This window comes from Syngnathus floridae, chromosome 1 (assembly GCF_059516105.1).
Source record: "Syngnathus floridae isolate MCC-2025c chromosome 1, RoL_Sflo_1.0, whole genome shotgun sequence".
Taxonomy (NCBI): Eukaryota; Metazoa; Chordata; class Actinopteri; order Syngnathiformes; family Syngnathidae; genus Syngnathus; species Syngnathus floridae.
Window position 1 is genome coordinate 21,787,337 of NC_142413.1, and position 19,053 is coordinate 21,806,389.

Genomic DNA, 19,053 nt, shown 5'->3' on the forward strand with positions numbered 1-19,053 from the left:
TGAATGGCAACAAGTTCTGATTGAAGTCTGGCTTTCGCCCAACTCAGTTATGAAAGGTTTTAGTGACCCTCGACGAGGTTAAGTGATGTTGCGAATTGATGGATCCAATTTTCATGTATGTGTTGCATTAGAAAAAATATCAAAAACATTTTTGACACATGAGTTTCCTCGGGTTGGTTTGCGGTTAGTGGAAAAGGTCTGTCATCCAGCCCACTAGGTGTCAGCAACGTGTTCTCTTGTTCAGCGAATTCCTGCTTTGACGTTGCCGAGCCTGGCTAGGTGATTGGCGAGCTAAGATGGCGGCGCCTGACGAGCCTGAATTATCGCAGGCGCAGAACGAAAAACTCATACATTTTCAGGTAAACGACGTCAAATACACGATCCAAAACCACTTTGTTTGCGGCATCATGCAATGGGGTGTCCCCGTTGAGTAGCAACTAGCACCGTCGGGCCAAACTGTCACTGCTACTTCACACAGACAACTTCGATATTGGTCAACTTCAGAGCTAACGTTGGTACCTAAGCTAGCATTAGCTTGCATATCTTACAAGGTAGCCCATTTTAAAGAGGGCTTAGTTGATCTGAATCGCAGACGATCGATTGTCTTTATCAGAGACACCGACGTAATGTCCCCGTGTCAATTAAACACTAGTTTGGATTTGCTTTCCTCAGATCCTGGCTCTGGTTTCACTATATCGCCGTCTCCTTGTTTTCGATGAGTGCAGTTTATCACTATAGTCAGCGTCGAGCTGTCACTAAAGTTTTGACACATGTCTTTAAAGTAATTTCTGGCCATTTTCTATGTCATTATAATGAAAATGATCCTACGCAATCCTTTAATCCGCCGTCGTACCACAGTGCCGTTTCCTCGATGGGCAGTTAGAGAACTAGCATCTCCTTAGCTCACTTGTGTGTTGCTGCTTTGTGATAGAAATGTTGTTTGATGTTAATTTTGCAGTTTGTCAAGTACCGTTTGGCGTTTATTCTGTTTCTGACAGGATCTTACTGGCTGGGAATCAATCGATCAATGTCGACGCACATTAGAGCAGCATAACTGGAACATTGAGGTAGGTAACCTGTCAACGCTTTCATTTACTGACAAGTCACACATTTCCCCACACCACATATATGTGAGCCTCAAACATCAAACATTTGGCCTTTACGAAGATGATAATGTTCAACGTTGTAAATCTAAATTATTGTGGCTGCAGTTAGGCCTGGTATAGATATGCACTGGAACAGCTCACATTCATAGAGCTTAAGAAATTTTTAATTTTTTAAAAAATATAGCCTTAAATACATGCACTGTATGCAATTTTAAACACCATATCCAATTAGCAAGCAATAGCAGAGATTTGATTGTGACCAATGATGATGATCCCGCCATTGGGGGTCATAGTTTTTTTTCCCCCCATGTTCCTAAACTTTTTGTGCGTGGTCATTATGTGACTTTTCTTGTAAGGAGCCATAATTGATTTTTTTTTTTGTCTTTCAGGCTGCAGTACAAGATAGGATCAATGAGGAGGAAGGAGTGCCCAGAGTATTCAACCCTCAGCCATCTAGACCATTAGAGGTCAACACAACAGACCACAGAGTATATAGTTATATTGTCTCCCGGCCACAACCCAGGGTAGGTCTGTCGTCTTTTATTGGAAAATATTACTTTTTATTGATTTTATACAAATAAGTCTCTGGAGTGCCCATCAAGTCCAAAATTAAACACCCTGATAAGATTTCCAAATGAAAGTGTTTTAATGTTTGTACACTCATGGATTTAATTGACTTTGTATTTTAGGGTTTGCTGGGATGGAGTTATTACTTGATCATGCTACCTTTCAGATTTACATATTACACGATTCTGGACATATTCAGGTAAGAAGAATTACATATTGACATGTATCTGGGGCTTGTGGAAATATCACAAAGAAGCGCTATCTTTTGTCTTCCAGATTTGCGCTGCGGTTTGTGAGGCCGAACCCCCGTGGTCGTGTTACAGACCCCGTTGGGGATGTTGTTTCATTTATTCATAGTTTTGAGGAAAAGTACGGTCGCTCACATCCTGTTTTTTACCAGGGAGCGTACAGCCAGGTGAGTTCAGAGATTTGCTTGCTTGAGTAATTGATTGCCACTTGCTCAGAATTGTTAAGAAATGTGTCGATTGTAGGGGTGAACAGTTACTTCAATTTTCATTGACATCGCAATGTAGTAGAATGCAAATTTCAAATAGCACAGGCTACAAATTTGAAAAACACATACCAACCTTTCTTTCATTTCGTTCGTTCATCGTTTGAATCTACATATTTCGTTCATTTTATAGTGTCTCGAGAAGTTCCGAACTTTAGAAGTGCAGTCCGTGTTTACATTCCATTATTTGAAACTTGAAAAGTTGAAGTGATAATGCCACAGTTTTGTTTGCATTACTGTTACTATTTACTGACTTGTTTACACCACACTTGTTTGGGAGAATTCTGTGAAACTGTGGGAGTGAACGCTTAAAAGGCTGCAAGTACGTTAACATTAGGTATATAAACTGTCTTGGCCTAGAAAATCCTATCGTTTAGTGTCACACCATTTTATAATGACTTCTCTTCTATATGTTGACAGGCATTAAATGATGCCAAACGAGAGCTCCGCTACCTTTTAGTGTACCTTCATGGAGACGATCATCAAGACACTGATGAGTTTTGCCGGTACGTGTCTTGATTCTTATTCCAATTTCCATCAAACCTTCGTTCAAAAGACATGATGTTGACGCTTGCGTCTCATTGATTGATTGATTGATTGATTGATTGAAACCTTTATTGTCCCCTCTGGGGAAAATTAGTTGTCAAACAGCTCGTGACATTTAAAAAAGAAGAAGACAACAGAAAAAACTGAGTTCTCAATGCAATAAATATAACACACTGCTGATCCAATAACATGCAGTGCAAGCTGGTAGTTTACTAAAGTGCATCATGTGCAGATAAAAAGTCCCAAGTCTCTAGCTCCAGGTCTCCCCGCGCCTGCGGGCCTGATGGTAGAGTCGGAGGGCAGCTGGAATAAACGACTGTCCAAATCTCTTTGTGCTCTGACGGGGGAGGACAAATCTGTTGCTGAATTTGCTCCTCATCCCCGTCAGCTCGATGTGCAGTAGATGGGAGGGATTGGCCAATATGGCCGCCAGTTTTTTCCCCATCCTCTGTTCGACCACCGTCTCCAGGCTGTCCAACCTGGTCCCCACCACAGAGCTGGCCTTCTTCACTAGCTTGTTCAGCCTGGTAGCAGATGTTGCCTCCCCAGCAGCCCCCGGCGAAGAACAGGAGGTGAAGAACAGGATACTAGAGACCACTGACTGATAAAATGTTCTCAGTAGCCTATTACAAACATTAAACGACCTCAGCCTTCTCAGGAAAATGTGCTTGTTAGCATTTTGTTATCTCCAAAGGTTCTAAAAGCATATGAGCCTTTTTGTTTTTTAAGAAGAGGTTAATTTTGTGCTCCTCTGTTACTCTGTAGCTCCACATTATGTACAGAAGAGGTGGTAACCTTCGTCAACACTCGAATGCTGTTCTGGGCATGCTCAACAAGCAAGCCTGAGGGCTACAGAGGTAAACAATTGGTCCTATTTTACTCAACATTCAGCAGCAATATTGACGGTGTGTTGTTTTCAGTTGGGGACAAAGGGAAGTATGAATCTGGGAAACTGTGTTCTTGGTTTTGCTACTGTTCCTCGAAGTTAGACTATCTGAGTCTGAATCAGTGCAGTTCTCCTCCACTATAAACTCTAAACATAATAATTACAGGCCCTTGTGACCAAAATTAGGCAACATTTGAAAATGCAAAAAAAACCCTACTTGTTGTAGGACTTGGCGTGTTACACATTTGTGCCAATTGTATAAAATGAGGTGAAATTTATAGACAAGGTTGACATGTTTTAAAACTTCTCCGACGTGTGTTCATGTCTTATTTTCACAGTGACAATATCAACTGCAAGTCGCAGTGTCACCTCCTAAGTGCTTTTGTCCATTCCATTTAGTTTCCCAAGCGTTGCGCGAGAACACTTATCCATTCCTGGCCATGATCATGCTGAAGGACCGCAAGATGACAGTCGTCGGCCGCCTTGAGGGTCTCATCCAGCCCGGGGACTTTGTCAGTCAGCTCACCTTCATTATGGATGCCAACGAAACGTATCTGACGTCTGAGCGCCTTGAACGGTACTGACAATAGCGCAACAACTCGTAAGAGTCTATGCAAGAGTTGAAAGCTCAACATTCAGATGCATGCTTTTACGTGACATGAGATAGGACTGCGAATGGGCAAACCACAATGGATTTTTTTTTTTTTACTGTATTTCAAACTGAATTCTAGTTTGAACCTCATGTTTATGATGAGGGTTGTTTCAAGAAGCTGTTAGAGTGACAACGCTTAATGTGTGTATATGTAATATATGTGTATGTATGTATAGGTACTGTACTGTACAAAATATATAAAAATATTGCCTCTGCAATATAGGTTAGGTGCAAAAGATGAACCGCGTCAAAGCAAGGATTCACTGTGGGTGAATGTTTTATGTTTTCAGAGAGGAGAGGAGTCAGACCCAAGCACTAAGAGAACAGCAAGACATGGCGTACCGTATCTCCCTTCTTGCCGACCAGGAGAAGGACCGAAAGAAGCGGGAAGAGGAGGAGCAACGGAGGCAAGAGGAGGAGAAGGTCCGGCAGTGCGCTCTCGCAGAAGAGAGGAGACGACGAGTGAGTCTCACTGTGTGCATCATGACTCATAAGGTCAATTAAACGAACAGTCCGGGTCACATTGCTATCGTTTTTCACCAGACACTGGAAGAGGAGAAGGAGAGGAAGTCTGAATGTCTTCCACCAGAGCCGCTTGCGGACGATCCAGAAAGTGTCAAAATAGTGTTCAAGCTGCCCAATGACACGCGGGTGGAAAGACGATTCCTCTTTGGGCAGTCACTTACAGTGAGTCTACACTCGGGGGCATGTCTTTTGTGTATGCCAAATCTGGACCCAGTACTTAAGATTCTTTTTATTTGATACTTCATGTTCACAACCAAGTTTGAATTAACCACTTGACATTCGTGCAAAATATATATATATATATATATATATATATATATATATATATATATATATATATATATATATATATATATATATATATATATATATATATATATATACCTTTGAATTTATAAAAGTGTGGAACTGCCATTGTAGAGTAAAATTGTAATTATATGATTTTTTTTATATTTGCAGTGCATGATTTCTGTTCTGTATTTTTTCCATAATCTCATGGGCTTTTGACTTTGGCGTGCGTGGCCAATGAAGAGCAACCTCGTTATCAGCATTTTCAAGTCTAGTATTATGTACTGGAAAGTTTTCTTAATCATTCCAAATTGTCAAGGTTGTGAACAAAAAATCTTCTCTGTGTTATGTCAAATTTATTTTCAATTAATTTTTCAATTTCCTGAAACATAGTTACAAGATGGCCCACATTTTATTTCAAGTCGGTTGTTAATGTCTTTACTACAATATATATCATGTATTCATTATGTTTTTACTTTCTCAGGTAATCTATGACTTCCTGTTCTCCTTGAAAGAAAGCCCGGAGAAGTTTCAGATCGTCACCAATTTCCCTCGCCGGGTGCTACCCTGCCTTCCGACCGAGGAGCAGCCCAACCCTCCCACGCTGAAAGAGGCAGGACTTAGTCGTTCCGAGGTCCTTTTTGTTCAGGATCTTACGGACGATTAAAACATAACACCACAAACAAAAAGACCTCAAGCCACTTCTGTGTGGGAACATCTGTACCCCCCTGTTTTTTTTGTCCTTTTTGGTTGAATGGCCACTATGGGATCATTGAGTAGAAATCTGGACTAATGTAAAACTCCCCTTGGGCAGGGTTCCCAGTAGCCTGGAAAGTCTTGGATTTTATTAAATAAATATTTCTTGAAGTTCTTCCTCGAGCATTTTCTATCCTCGGAAGTCTCATCATGTGTATCAGATGACTGTTCATCTTGTCTTTACCCACAACTCCAGTAGTAATTGAAGAGCCTGGTGATTCCTCCACTTAGAAAGTACTCATAACAACTAGCTGAACCTCTCGCTTAACCAGATGCATGACCAAAATGACCTTAGAGTACCTATTGAGCTACTGGGAAATGAAGACTTTCGAAAGCCTTAGCTTTGTTTTACTATTGTAAAAAAACGTTTGGCAGATGGACACTTGAGTTTACTTTTTTTAACCTCTATATGAATCATTAGATGGAGCAAGATTTAGACTTAATCGTAACATGGGAACCCTGTTTTAAACGAGTGACCTGTACATAAGTGTTCATAAACATGGACCCCCCCCCCAATTCATCTGTGTCATTAAATGACCAGATGCATGTTGACTGTACAAAGCAGGCTGAAGTTTCACAGAAGGGGCCACGGCTTTTTTCATGAGGCATGCTCTGCTAGCCTGCCATCATCAACGCTTTGTTTGAAATCTCCGAATAAGCTCTTGTAAAGATGTAATTTCCCCCCAACTATAAATTTGAAATAAAATTAAATCTGGGTTTATTGAACACTTGTGGTTGTTGTCACAGTTTGAAATGAAACAAGCATATTTGTATATGTAATACATTTATTAGTGAACAACCCTCTCCAATCAGCCACAACAATTAAAAAAAATATGATTGCACTACTTGGTAAAGCATAACTAGCAACTTTCATTTAAAAAAAGTACAAATCTTAAAAAGTTCAAACAGTATACAGATGCATATAATACACTAACTAGTTCATGTTAAATGCTACAAACAATGATTCCAATGGAATGAAAAATCAAAACAACCATTTCCTCTAAGTAATATATATATATGTGTGTAAATATATATATTAGTTTCCGTCCCCCCGCAATACAAACATGGAGAAATGAGGTAACTGTAAATGTGCAAGTACCAAAGCAAAAATATATTTGCCTAACACACAACACGTGCCCCTGGCTCTGTTGGTGGGTGGGCTGAGGACCCCTTTTAACAACCAGGGAGGGTAAGAACAGTAAACCAAGATCCAACCACAGCCCCCCCCCCCCCAAAAAAAAAACAATCATAGGTAAACCTTAAATGGCATCTATAAAGCAATCAATCACAAATCCAACAATTTTTAGCTGCTTATTGGAACACTTGCTTTTTTTGCACCAGACAAGATGTGAGATTATTGAAGAAAGTTAACAGAAAGACTACAAGACTCTATTCTGTGTTGTCTTAATCATAAACTGCTTCAGTGGGAGGTTGTTTTTTTTCCTTTGTGGGGTGGCTAGATAATGTCAATTTATTAGATACTCCCAAAAATAAGCGCTAATATCAAACATGAAATACGTGTGAACAATACATTTTAAGATATTGATACACTGAGCGCAAGTGCCCAAGAGGCAGGTACAGTACTACACTGGCATATGTATGACAACACTTAATTTTTTTAAACCCTTAAACTATAATTATAATGATTTCCACTGGGCTATTAGTATAACATGCTTTAAGAATACATGAGATCCATGACAAACTATTGCATTCACGCAAGTGAGTTTTTGTAGCTAAAAGCAAAACATCTAGCACCTTGTCACTATGGCTTTTTGATCAAACTACAGTAGTCTCAGAGCAGGTTGTTTTCAGTCATTAGGGCAATAACAGTAACACAACGCATGTTAAGAATTGATGGATCCAATCCATTTTTTTCTCACAACAAAATGAAGTTAGCGCAATAAAATCTTGTAGTCATTCAGTTCTATTATTAGAAATATGTGCAGTACAATGCATGGCAGTTATCAGCTGAGCGATAAGATCCAAACCTCCAGAAGCCGACTTGGAATTGGATGACAAGCATGCATATTGTGCGCCGGTAAATAGGTCCCCAGCAAATTTGAAGCTGTCCTTCACACGCTTGCTCGCCTCTCTTTTTCTCGCTCTGTCTTTTTTTTGTAAGCATGCAAACACCTTCTGGAGTGATTAGGTAGGAGTGTGCGCACATTGAGAAGTTGGACCACAGCAAAAAGTCAAACTGGTTTGTAAAATGACTTCGGTATGTTGCCTCTTTTTTTTTTTTTTAAGTTGTTTTTATTTCCTTTTGAAAACATGCCTTGTCTTTAAACTGTGTACTATTTCAGACATAAGAGCATATAATAATTGCTTACAAGAAATTATTTGTGGTCAGAGGAAAATGACCAACACAAATTCAGCTCCTTTTCATGGCATCCTTTCCATTTGACAGACTCGTCCTGTATCCTCATATACCGAGTGGCCCTGAGTTTTTTTTTTTTTTTTTTAAATGTACAATATAGCCTGCGAATAGATATGTATGTACACGTAGATTAATTCTCAAAGCTGTGGGTAGAACTCATTAAATGGCTTCTTTTTTTTCTTTTCTTTTGAAGATGGCACACACGTCAAAGACTCACATTCACTTAAGACACTGAAGTAAAGAAAAAGGCAAGATCCCTTTACACGCAAAAGCAACGCTTACAACTGCCTGTTAGTGCTTGCTATTTTTTTTTCCTCAAAACGTCGCAAAACAAGCGGGAAAGTAGAAGTCCAACAGCGTTTCCGCACGACTGAACACCAGTGACTTCTATGACATTCTTCTGTCTTCAAATCTAAAAGCATTCACACGCAAGTTCTACGTACACATTTTTTTTCTCCAAAACCACCATTAAGCTGATGACCACGTTACCAGAAGATAAACACAAAACATTGTTAGTGCTCCCAACACGTTCTCCTTCAACTCATTTTCTCAAAGAGATTACAAATAAATAAAACCTTTTTATAAATGGTGAAAATGACACAGTATTTGCCAGGATTAGTAATAGGTTTGTGCTTGTCAAGGTCATATAAGAAGGCAGGTCTAACATCTGGAAAAGTAGGCGATATCTATATATTAGATTTGGCTCACAAACAAACAAACATCGATGGCCACGTCTTCCTCAAACAGGAAGAGTAAAAAGTCCATTCAAAAGCCGCCCCTTTGCAACAGATTGCTGCCCTGATGGGACAACTTGCATCCGTTTCAATGCTCGTTTTCCCACATAAAGCAAGCTGCTCTTTTCGTATGCCTCTACTGTTTTTTTCTCCCCTCAAGTTGGTTCATTTTGGTGGTAATGCTTGGTTTAAATATTGCTAGTCAGAATCAACAGTTCATGCAAATCCCAGCATGCCGCCCTGTATCCAGTGGTTACACAATACATTGGCTCTGTGAACAGGACAAACGCACATACGCGCACGCACGCAGATAGCTGTAGCACTTGTGCAGTTACACTCAATGACTTCGAAGTGATCCGGTCCGTGAACCCGGGACATCTTTTTGGATACATAAGTTCCAGAAAGGAGCGTGTGGCAGACGCGCATCACTTGCAGTCTAAAAGCTTAGGCTTAACAAAAGAGGGCTAAAGGATCGATCGAGTATTGCAGGACATACATATGAAGCAGTCGGTTTCGCCGGCACTAACATGCATCTACGGTGCTTCTCCACGCATCCTGTTTGTCTTGAATCGCGTCCCCGCCTCCCATTCTTCACCACTAAATTCAACTAATGCAACCCTGTAAACAAAAGCAGCAAATAATGCGCACGGATGGGGAAACTCTTTGGAATCTGCAACAAGGAAGTGGGGAGGCCAGATAAAAAACCAGCTGGTGATCCCAGCGCTCCGCCTTCTGGCTGCAGCGGGACTTTTTTTTTTTCTTTTTCTTCACAAGACTCGGGACAAATGAAGCACAGCAGAGGTACCGGGGCCTCCGGGAACCATCGCGGATTGCTTATTATTTAGAAGGTGGGTTGTTAGCGGTGGTTAGTTAGTGGCGGGTGTCCACAGCTTTAGGACTAACTCTGGCACGGGCGAAGCTTTTCCCACTCCGCCTCTCACTCCGCCTCTCGGTGCACGTCCGATGCGTCAGCCCGGCAGATGGGACAAGTGCGATTGGTCTGGAGGGCAAGTGGAGCAAAGTCACGTACCAACACACCCCAACTGTATCGTGATCGCGTCCTCTTACCTTTAACCATTTGTCCACACATTTGGCGTGGAATTCATGGTTGCAGGGTAATACCCGAAGTAGCTGCCTACACTCAAAGTCACTAAAGCACACAACACACCTGAGGAAAAAAAAAAAAATACCGCGTTGCAAACATGGAAAGTGAATGAAAACCCATTTTAATCGTGAAGTGAATTTGTCACAATCGTTTCAGACGAAATCCTACACCTTCAACTCGTCATTATTGCAATATAAAGCTAATACTTGTCTCAAACTTCAATTGTAATGACAAACGTCAATTAGCAAAAAAGCTGCGGACATCAATACTGGCAAGAAAATGACAGCGGGGGCGCTTGAATACACTTCAATGAAAAACTGGACAAAGAGAAATGGGTGGCTTACAGCGTTTGCTCCGATAGATGAGTCTCTGAGCTGAACCTGTAGGAGGGAAGTTGCTCAATGTCGGCCTTGGTGAGTCCTCGTGGCTTCGCTTCACCCAGCCTCTCGGCCAGATTCAGTAAAGCCTGCAGAGAAAATCCACTCTTAAATGGCTTGTATAGTGTACAAAAAGTGGGGTTCCTACAAAGTGTATTTAAAGAAGTGCTGAGTCTATGAGTAAATTGCTTTTATCTTTAATAACATTGCTGAGGGGAAAAACGAAATATATATTTTTTTTGCACCGTCCAAATGTATGCAAACAACCTACTATATTATATTCACGTGTTTTTGAGATATACTCTGTTGGAAGTACACTTGTACGTAGCATTGTGTTCCAAAATCTTGAGCCATAAAAGGATGGCCAACTCACCTCATAGTTCTCCATTTCCACGTCATCCACATCAAGGTCGAGACTGATGGCTGGGCCCACTGCGGTTGGAGGCACAGGAAGCATTGAGCTGCGCAAAGAAAGAACAACAAACGGTTAATGCAGTCCTTAGCAAAAGCATAGGCCAGTGCCACACGTGCACTGGTCACGTCTTTCTCGGGATATGATCTTTGTCCACACTTACAGGAAGTAAGGGAGGAAGCCTGGGTAGTAGGATGGAGGCGGCGGGGGAGGAGGGAGAGGCTGCTGCAGCCTGTATCTCTGTCCACTTGCTCGCCGGGGCAGCATGTGGGGGTATGGCTGGTGCAACAAACAATCGTGGATTAAAATGCGTACAAACATGAGACATGACATTGGATGACAATAAATAAATAAAATGCGTTCTTCAACGGATATAACACTGATAAGTGCTTTTACATATTTTTTTAATGCTTCTTCTCATCACACTAATGACACTTCCTAATCCACATCATATATAATGGTTAAATTGTAAATCACTTGGGGGAAAGTTGCGTCCACTGGGGGAAGATAATGTGGACTGTGTGTGAACGCCCAAACAGAGGCCTGCTACTTACCACTCCGAAGGGAAGCTCCTGATGCAGAGGCTCTTGAGGAAGATACTGTATGGGCAGAGAAGGAGGCAGCGCTGGTGGGTGGTGTGAGGGAGGGTAGGTGAAGGTTCCCAATGGGTGCTGGTCCCCTCTTAGGTCAACTTCATTCTCTACCCTCTGTAGAGGCTGAACAAAATCAGCTCAATTAGCAAAAAGCCTTGACAAAGATGCTGGCGGCTGGTGAGGACTACTCACCATGCGTGGGTGCTGAGGCTGTAAAGGGACAAATTGGCTCAGAGGAGCAAGGTGCGGCGGCGGCTGGTGCGGGGGTACAGGTGGGCTTGGGTGCAATACAAAATGTTCGCTGGAGATCAGGGGTGGGAAGGCTTGGTAAGACACCGGCAGATGCTGCATGGTACATGCTTGTATGAGCTGAGCGGAGACAAAAGCACAGCAAGAGAACCATATTTATGTACACATACATACTTCACACTCATCTTCCACCTATTCTAAAAATTCCTTTTTCATTGTTTTCAAAAACATGCTTTAGGTAGGGCTGGGCGATGTAAAGGAAAGCTTGCTGAACTCTTTCGTGATTTTCTTGTCTTCATTCTATGGTCGTGCTGATTCTGATTTCAGCTTAAGGGATTCATCAATCAACAGAACTCTGACAATTGGACATACTGGAGCACACGACTTGCCGCAATGAGCTGAGGCACATTAAATTGCCTCTCAAGCGTGATGTGAAGGAGAACAATATGTAGTCATTAATGTCAAGATGACCCATTCCACACTACAACTCCTCCAAGCAAAATCACACAATAATCTATGCAGAAATTCAGAGCAGGATCATCCCATTCCATTTAAAGTTTCAATAAATAAATTAGAAATTTCTTTGAAATATTCATTTTATAAAAGTACAATACTTTTATTTTTATCCATTTAAATGTATTAACCATCATGAAGAATCTTTTTCACTGCGCAGTGAACATTTCTTTCCTTGTTCCTTCCTTCCATGAGGAATGAAAAACAAATGTAGGAGGGAATCACAACAAGATTCCCATTCAACAGTTTGTTTTTCATTTGCTAAACTACGAAGGGACAATTTGCACGTTAGACACATCGCACAACCCTGGTTAAAAGCATGTCATCGATATACACCAAGTGACAATATTACATAAGCGCACAGCACCAACAGTGTTGCCCCAATGCCAGGCATGTTCAGGCAGCACAGAACACAACTTAAACCGACTTCATTTCGTCGACAAAAAATTCATGCCACTAATGTTTTTATTTCACAAGACACATTGTATCTTATCAGGGAAAAAAAAAAAGACAGACTGCACGGTTGCTATCGAGCGCTACATGAAAGCCACTGACATTTGGGCTTTCCCCTTTCAAACTCACAGGAGGAGGAAGGCAGCAGAGCAGAGAGAGCTGTCCGCTGAACATTACCGAGCATGCTGGGAGCTGCTGAGTGTTGCATCCCGGTAAAGGCTGCCCGGTATGGATGGGAAATCCGTGGGTTGTCACCGTCGTAACAGTGTATGATATTGGAACAGATCCCTGGGGCATCTGAAATAAGAGCAAAAAAAACGGAAGTGGACACACATCCACAGGAAACCGCATGGGTGCGTTTTTAAGCGTGTTAACAAACACGCCAGGCTTCTAGGCAGCAGTAGTTAGCCAAATACTGTCCAATCAGAGGGAGCGTCTATCTTCTGCCGATGTAAATCTCCGGTTGCGACTAACCACACCTAAACGCCACTATCGCTGGGGAATTTTAGAAGCCTTCATTTTTAATTAAAAAAATAATAATATCGCCCGTTTCCCAAAAAACAAAACAAAACGGGGGCACACCGGTGAAATAATTGCTGGCCCCTGCCTACCTGCTCATGTAGATCCACCATGATGGGGCTCTGCTGGGGTAGGTGGGCCGCAGGGTGAAGCATGCGTGGCGCTGTGCTGGTGTGGCTATATTGTCTGGATTCATCTAAAGGAACCGGTCGGTGATGTTGGGAGAAAAGCAGATGGCGGTTTTCATCCTGGACCAGGGAAGTGTGCAGCACAGGTCTGTCTCGTAGCCCCCACTGGCGTCTCACTGGTGGACTGTCGTGTCAGAAAACAAAAGATGCAAGATATCACACACAAATTATTCAATTTCATGTGCAGTAGGATTGGCGTACACAAATAGTATTGAAAAACAAACAAAAAACTGCACAACATACTGTATTCAACTGTACCTTCTCCTGAGATGCACAGGGGCGTTGCAGGGCTCTCCAAGGAACCTCCTCGGGTTCAAGGGGGCTGTTGGGGGCAGCCTATTTACTGCTACTTCCCATGGTCGCATTGGTGACGTCGTGCAGACGAGTCACTCTCTGGGAAAGGAAACTACACAGTGGAGGAGGCACTTGGATGTTGCCTCCGATTGTCTTAACCCTGAAAAAGAAGAGACTATTTTATTTCACAAAAGTCCAGACAATAAATAGTGATGTTCCGGTCAAGATTTTTTATCTTCAGTGGTTGATTCTGCCCCATGTGGAACAACATGTTCAGACTGTTTGTCCATTCATTAATTTCTATTAGTGATTGTCCTAGTCAGGGTTTTGGGCAGGATCCCATCGCAGATGACATTAGGTGACAGGCAGAGTATACCTTGGACTAGTCACCAGTAAACAACTATTTCCATTTACACCGATTATATATTTTGCATTTTCTATTAGCCTAGCGTGCATATTACTGGAATGCGGAAGGAGGTCAGGGGGAAAAAAAAACCAATGCCCGAAATTAACAATGGTGTGCTTGTTTCAGGGTTGCCCGTAATAAAATAAAACTTGACTGTCCGGAATACACCCTGACCAAAATACACCCTGATTAGCATCATGGCAGGTCTCATTGTCTGCTGGTTGTCACCACTTCACTGATTTGTGATGAGTACTTTGAAATTCATTCATTTATTTGTCTGCTGTTAGTCTGCCCATCAACTCGCTACACACTCCAGCGAGAGGAGGACTCTCAAGGTGGCAAAAAACATGAACTCTACAACCACAGTAGTTTCTGACATCCTTAACAGTACCAGGGACCAACAAGTACTCCGTGGAGAGGTAAGTAGCCAATAGTCTCCAACTTCAGGCCATAACCCAGCCATTGTCAGTTAACTGTAGAAAATTAGAAGCCTGAAACAACAAACTCCACTCCAAGATGGTCAAAGCCAGGATTCAAGCTCAATCTTAAAACTCGTCGTCTGCATATATTCACATGCAAAACATTGCCCAGTCTTGAATTCGTAAATTATTAAAATCCTGTAGTATTATATTCATCAATTGGTGTGCAAAAATAATAATACAAATTTTTAAACAACAACGTCCGTCCTCGGGGCATAATAGGGGTCGCTGTTACATGGCTGAACAAAAACATGGAAGCCATGTGCTCACGAGACAAAGCAACAACAAAAGCTGCAGCGGCAACCGCCTCTCTTCCATTTCGCTCCAATTTAATGTTGCACAACTTTTTCGGATTATCGCACGAAGCTGTGCACGCACAACCGGCTGTCTTCGAGACAGGACCATGGCGGCAGCTGAGGGCTCCTTTCTGATTGGGATAAGTCGATGTCCCCTGTTGAAGGAGAGATGAGCTAGCAACATTAGCAAAGCTATGCTAACGCTTTGTCCAACCTAGCAAGGACAGTCGGGGAGCACGGGATATTAGTGTTCAAACAAAAACAAGTGTCTCAAAAAAAGGGTTGCACAAAAGAAAAGTATCCACCCGGTATGCATGAATCTCAGTGGTAATACGAGTTAGTGTAGCTTAAGCGCTTACTTTCGTGGCTAGTTTGGGCGCTCCGTGAGAAGAGATGGCAGGTGTTCCAGCTTGCAAAATACCGTCTCCCATCCACTTATCCTTGTGTATGACAGCCTCCAAACGACGTATGTCACTCGATACGATATCGTCCTACGAATTCAGTCCAAAACCATTTCCTTTGCCAATAAATATCCCCCAATCTGCTAGCGGACGGACGGTCCTGCTTGCTAGACTGCTAACAGACGCTTTCCTTTTGCAGCGGAGGGACTACGTCTCCCCAGCAACCGTAAACAATAAAATAAATCCACCTGTTAAAAGTAGTGTATTCCGAGTAGCTTTAATGATACTAACAGAAATAACAAGTTATTCTTTTGTAATCGAAGAAAGAAAATCCCGATTGCCGCGTGCACGCTCCCAACACTGCATTGTTATTGCGAAGCCACGCCCCCTGTGTTCGATTAGCCAATCACAGTGCGACAAACACAGACAGCAGACGTCCAGACAGCGATGGATGCTACGTACCAACAAACATTTGTTTTCCGACATGGAAACAAAAGATCGCCGCGATAAACAAGTGGCTCAACTACAAGTTTGTAGTAACGTTAGTGTTAACATACTTGATCAACCAATGCGTGTTTGAAAAGTGTGCCTACGCTGTTATTCAAGGACTATACATACTTTGTTTAGGTTAATTATGAGTACAGTTACATTATAGCGACACAACAAACTAATCTGGAAAACCCAACATACTTTGTAAACACCGTTTGATGCCACTTCGAAGAAATGCCATCACAATTGTACGTGAACGTGAAATTATTATTAGAACATATTTTTAACCGGTTCTCCCTGAGAATTATTATGAGATAACAATTAACAGTGCTACCGGAAATTAATGTTCAAATGTTTGTTGCTATGACTGGAGGCCACGGTGTCCGATGAGGACTATCCAGTCAGTTATGTAATTTTGCACTTGCATGATCAAGGCAAAAAAAAACCACCTTCAATTTCCTCCAACATTTTGCACACCGGCAAATGTAGCATGGATTGTTTACACACGACAATGTTGTTATCATCGCTATGGGCCCCATAGCATCGCTGTCAGGCCCAGTTTGTGTCTTTACAGTTAATAAACGCCGCCATTTCAAGGTTTTAAAACATATTCCATCATCGGATGTCAAGTCAACATCAAACCACGTAAGGCTCACCGATAAAAGGCTGTATTGCACGTAAACACAACATCGCAGTCAGCAGCAAAACAAGGAGGGGCTGTGGAGTATGGAGGCTGAGCCCAATGAGCGGCATAATAACAACACGTTTTAATTTACAGCCTCAGGCAACATTTCTAGCAATCTACCCGCGGTATCTCGTTCGGACAAAAGCGTAATTACCTGATTGTTAATGTGCAAACATCCGATCGCTGATATTTCCCTTCACATTTCGTCAGTCATGCAGCAAGTCCTGTGGTCAAATGTCCCCGCGTGGAACATTGCGTGATTTACACCTCTGCTGTAACAAAAACGCGCTACAAATGACAGATCTCATCAGACATCTCGAATGACCTCGTCGTGTGTGCACACAATGCGACTTGTCTTTGCTGTGTGGCACGTTCATTCTACACACGCCATTTTCTGGTTTTGAAAGTCGTAGTCCTGCCCACTGCTGTCTTGTTCCTCCTGCAGCGACCTGCACTTCCTTAAACTAGACGTATATACCAGAAAAATCAATCAAGATAGAAAGAAATATATGAGCCGACTAAAAACACACTTCTTGCATTTTATGGCGTACTTTCCAGTGCTGTGCATTCAAACATATATGCAGATGATGGTTGTTTTGAAGGTTTAGCTGTTCACTTGACCACGTCTGTACCGCATTACTATGTAAGTGTCGCTGTGGTTCGCTGATGTAAAGGAGTAGCACGAGTAATGCCCACACCTTCAAAATGGCCAATTAGTAGCGGTGCATTTTGATGCCAATGACGGAAAGCTATGAACACTCACCAAAAAAAAGTTGAAATAACAGTATTTTTTGGAGAGTTTTCATTGGATGGGTAGATGATTCCTCTGGGTGGGCACGGCTTAGGAAACGCCCACCCGAGGACACGCCCCTGACATTCACCTGTATTTCGTGCTTTTCTGGACATTCTGTAGGCGACAAGGTATGCAATATGCAGTGCATGTAATACTTTATATTGCATGGATGTAGTAATTTAATTGGTCCTTCTCAAATACAACGATATCTGTTCTTATCAGAGATGACAAAAATTTAACAAAAGTTGCCTTTTGCCTTATATATATATATCAATCCATCCATCCATCCATCCATCTTCTTCCGCTTATCCGGGGTCGGGTCGCGGGGGCAGCAGCTTTAGGAGGGACTCCCAGACTTCCCTCTCCCCAGCCACTTCATCCAGTTCATCCTGGGGGATCCCAAGGCCTCCCCAGGCCAGCTGAGAGACGGTCTCTCCAGCACGTCCTGGGTCGTCCCCGGGGTCTCCTACCGGAGGGACATGCCCGGAACACCTCCCCAGGGAGGCGTCCAGGAGGCATCCTGATAAGATGCCTGAGCCACCTCATCTGGCTCCTCTCAACGTGGAGGAGTAGCGACTCTACTCCGAGTCTCTCCCGGATGACCGAGCTTCTCACCCTATCTCTAAGGGAGAGCCCGGACATCCTGCGGAGAAAATTCATTTCGGCCACTTGTATCCGGGATCTCGTTCTTTCGGTCACGACCCATAGCTCGTGACCATAGGTGAGGGTAGGAGCGTAAATCGACCGATAAATTGAGAGCTTTGCCTTTTGGCTCAGCTCTCTCTTCACCACAACGCACCGGTACAAGGTCCGCATTACTGCCGACGCTGCACCGATCCGCCTGTCGATCTCGCGCTCCATCCTCCCCTCACTCGTGAACAAGACTCCAAGATACTTGAACTCATCCACTTGGGGCAGGATCTCATCCCCGATCCGGAGAGGGCATTCCACCTTTTTCCGATCGAGGACCATGGATTCGGATTTGGAGGTGCTGACCCTCATCCCGACCGCTTCACACTCGGCTGCGAACCGTTCCAGCGAGAGCTGGAGATCACGGCCTGAAGAAGCCAACAGCACCACGTCATCTGCATATATATATCAAGTCAAGTCAAGTTAATTTATACAGCCTCTAATCACAAAAAACGTCTCAAATGGCCACAATTAATATTTATTCTCGACATCCCCTGATCTTAACCCCTAGGAGTCCGAGGACAAACTCACAAAACCCCAATTGGGGAAAAATGAGAAACCTTGAAAATGTAGATGGCAGGATCCCACTTCCAGAATGAGCCGGTTGCAATGGATGCAGAGTGGACAACATTTAACACACAATATATATTTGATTTGAATTGAATTAGATGTTTACATGTTGTTCTTATGTTGTTCTTGTTTCAAAATCAATGATGACGTCAACATTACACAAGTAGAAGATTGAGTTTCCCTTTATCGGAAGGGCTTCAGCAGCCTTTTATAACCACCACACCCTTTTAATTTGTCTTTTGATTGTGGAAAGAGGCGCGCCAGTGATGTGTTCAGTACCAAAAGTCATAAACCAAAGTCTATTGGATAAGATTAAGGGGAGAGTACACAAATGCCATCCATAATTCTTAACTTGTTTTCCGTTGTCAATGTAAAAGACAGTATTGTTGTAATTTGTAAATAACCTTGATAGTGGCTCATTTTATTCTGAGCACTTTCTGAGGTAACCAAGATGTTTTGTTTTAAAACCATGTCGATATGGATGTTACAATATCAGATCCATTAACATTTTCTGGTATTTACCCTCTGTTATTATGTAATCTATTCAAATAACAGTAACCCTGTTTCTTAGAATTTGAGCAACATACATCATG

At 42.5% G+C, this 19,053-nt stretch overlaps 2 protein-coding genes across 4 annotated transcripts; one reads left to right on the forward strand and one right to left on the reverse strand.

The window, feature by feature from the left end:
- The first annotated feature begins 201 nt into the window (after window positions 1–201).
- Window positions 202–6,563, forward strand: faf2 (Fas associated factor family member 2). The gene is made up of 11 exons (XM_088386627.1): window positions 202–359; window positions 999–1,067; window positions 1,496–1,630; window positions 1,796–1,872; window positions 1,950–2,088; window positions 2,605–2,690; window positions 3,496–3,587; window positions 4,016–4,193; window positions 4,559–4,730; window positions 4,812–4,955; window positions 5,566–6,563. Exons 1-11 carry the CDS (start codon window positions 297–299, stop codon window positions 5,746–5,748), a joined length of 1,338 nt encoding a protein of 445 aa, XP_088242753.1. The 5' UTR covers window positions 202–296; the 3' UTR covers window positions 5,749–6,563.
- Window positions 6,564–6,604: 41 nt separating this feature from the next.
- Window positions 6,605–16,851, reverse strand: rnf44 (ring finger protein 44). 3 transcript variants are annotated; one of them, XM_088386645.1, is made up of 11 exons: window positions 16,562–16,851; window positions 13,616–13,811; window positions 13,262–13,481; window positions 12,780–12,947; window positions 11,628–11,804; window positions 11,397–11,558; window positions 11,006–11,121; window positions 10,804–10,891; window positions 10,398–10,519; window positions 10,017–10,116; window positions 6,605–9,948 (listed from the first exon to the last, which is right to left on the reverse strand). In XM_088386645.1, exons 2-11 carry the CDS (start codon window positions 13,720–13,722, stop codon window positions 9,886–9,888), a joined length of 1,323 nt encoding a protein of 440 aa, XP_088242771.1. In that variant the 5' UTR covers window positions 13,723–13,811; window positions 16,562–16,851; the 3' UTR covers window positions 6,605–9,885. The 3 variants fall into 3 exon arrangements, with proteins under 3 accessions (XP_088242771.1, XP_088242766.1, XP_088242781.1); XM_088386640.1 differs by lacking the exon at window positions 16,562–16,851 and adding an exon at window positions 15,192–16,515; XM_088386655.1 differs by lacking the exon at window positions 16,562–16,851 and adding an exon at window positions 15,192–16,511 and having other exon boundaries at window positions 12,828–12,947.
- Window positions 16,852–19,053: the final 2,202 nt, after the last annotated feature.

What these genes read in the sequence shown, in the direction of transcription:
- rnf44 (XM_088386645.1), bottom strand. Translation starts at nt 13,722, where the DNA reads ATGCGACCATGGGAAGTAGCAGTAAATAGGCTGCCCCCAACAGCCCCC. An exon ending in TCTGCTGCCTTCCTCCTCCT is followed by an intron (nt 11,805 to 12,779) that starts GTGAGTTTGAAA and finishes GTCTCCGCTCAG; the next exon opens with CTCATACAAGCATGTACCAT. An exon ending in AGGAGCTTCCCTTCGGAGTG is followed by an intron (nt 11,122 to 11,396) that starts GTAAGTAGCAGG and finishes TTGTTGCACCAG; the next exon opens with CCATACCCCCACATGCTGCC.
- faf2 (XM_088386627.1), top strand. Translation starts at nt 297, where the DNA reads ATGGCGGCGCCTGACGAGCCTGAATTATCGCAGGCGCAGAACGAAAAA. An exon ending in GACACTGATGAGTTTTGCCG is followed by an intron (nt 2,691 to 3,495) that starts GTACGTGTCTTG and finishes GTTACTCTGTAG; the next exon opens with CTCCACATTATGTACAGAAG. An exon ending in TCTTTGGGCAGTCACTTACA is followed by an intron (nt 4,956 to 5,565) that starts GTGAGTCTACAC and finishes TTACTTTCTCAG; the next exon opens with GTAATCTATGACTTCCTGTT.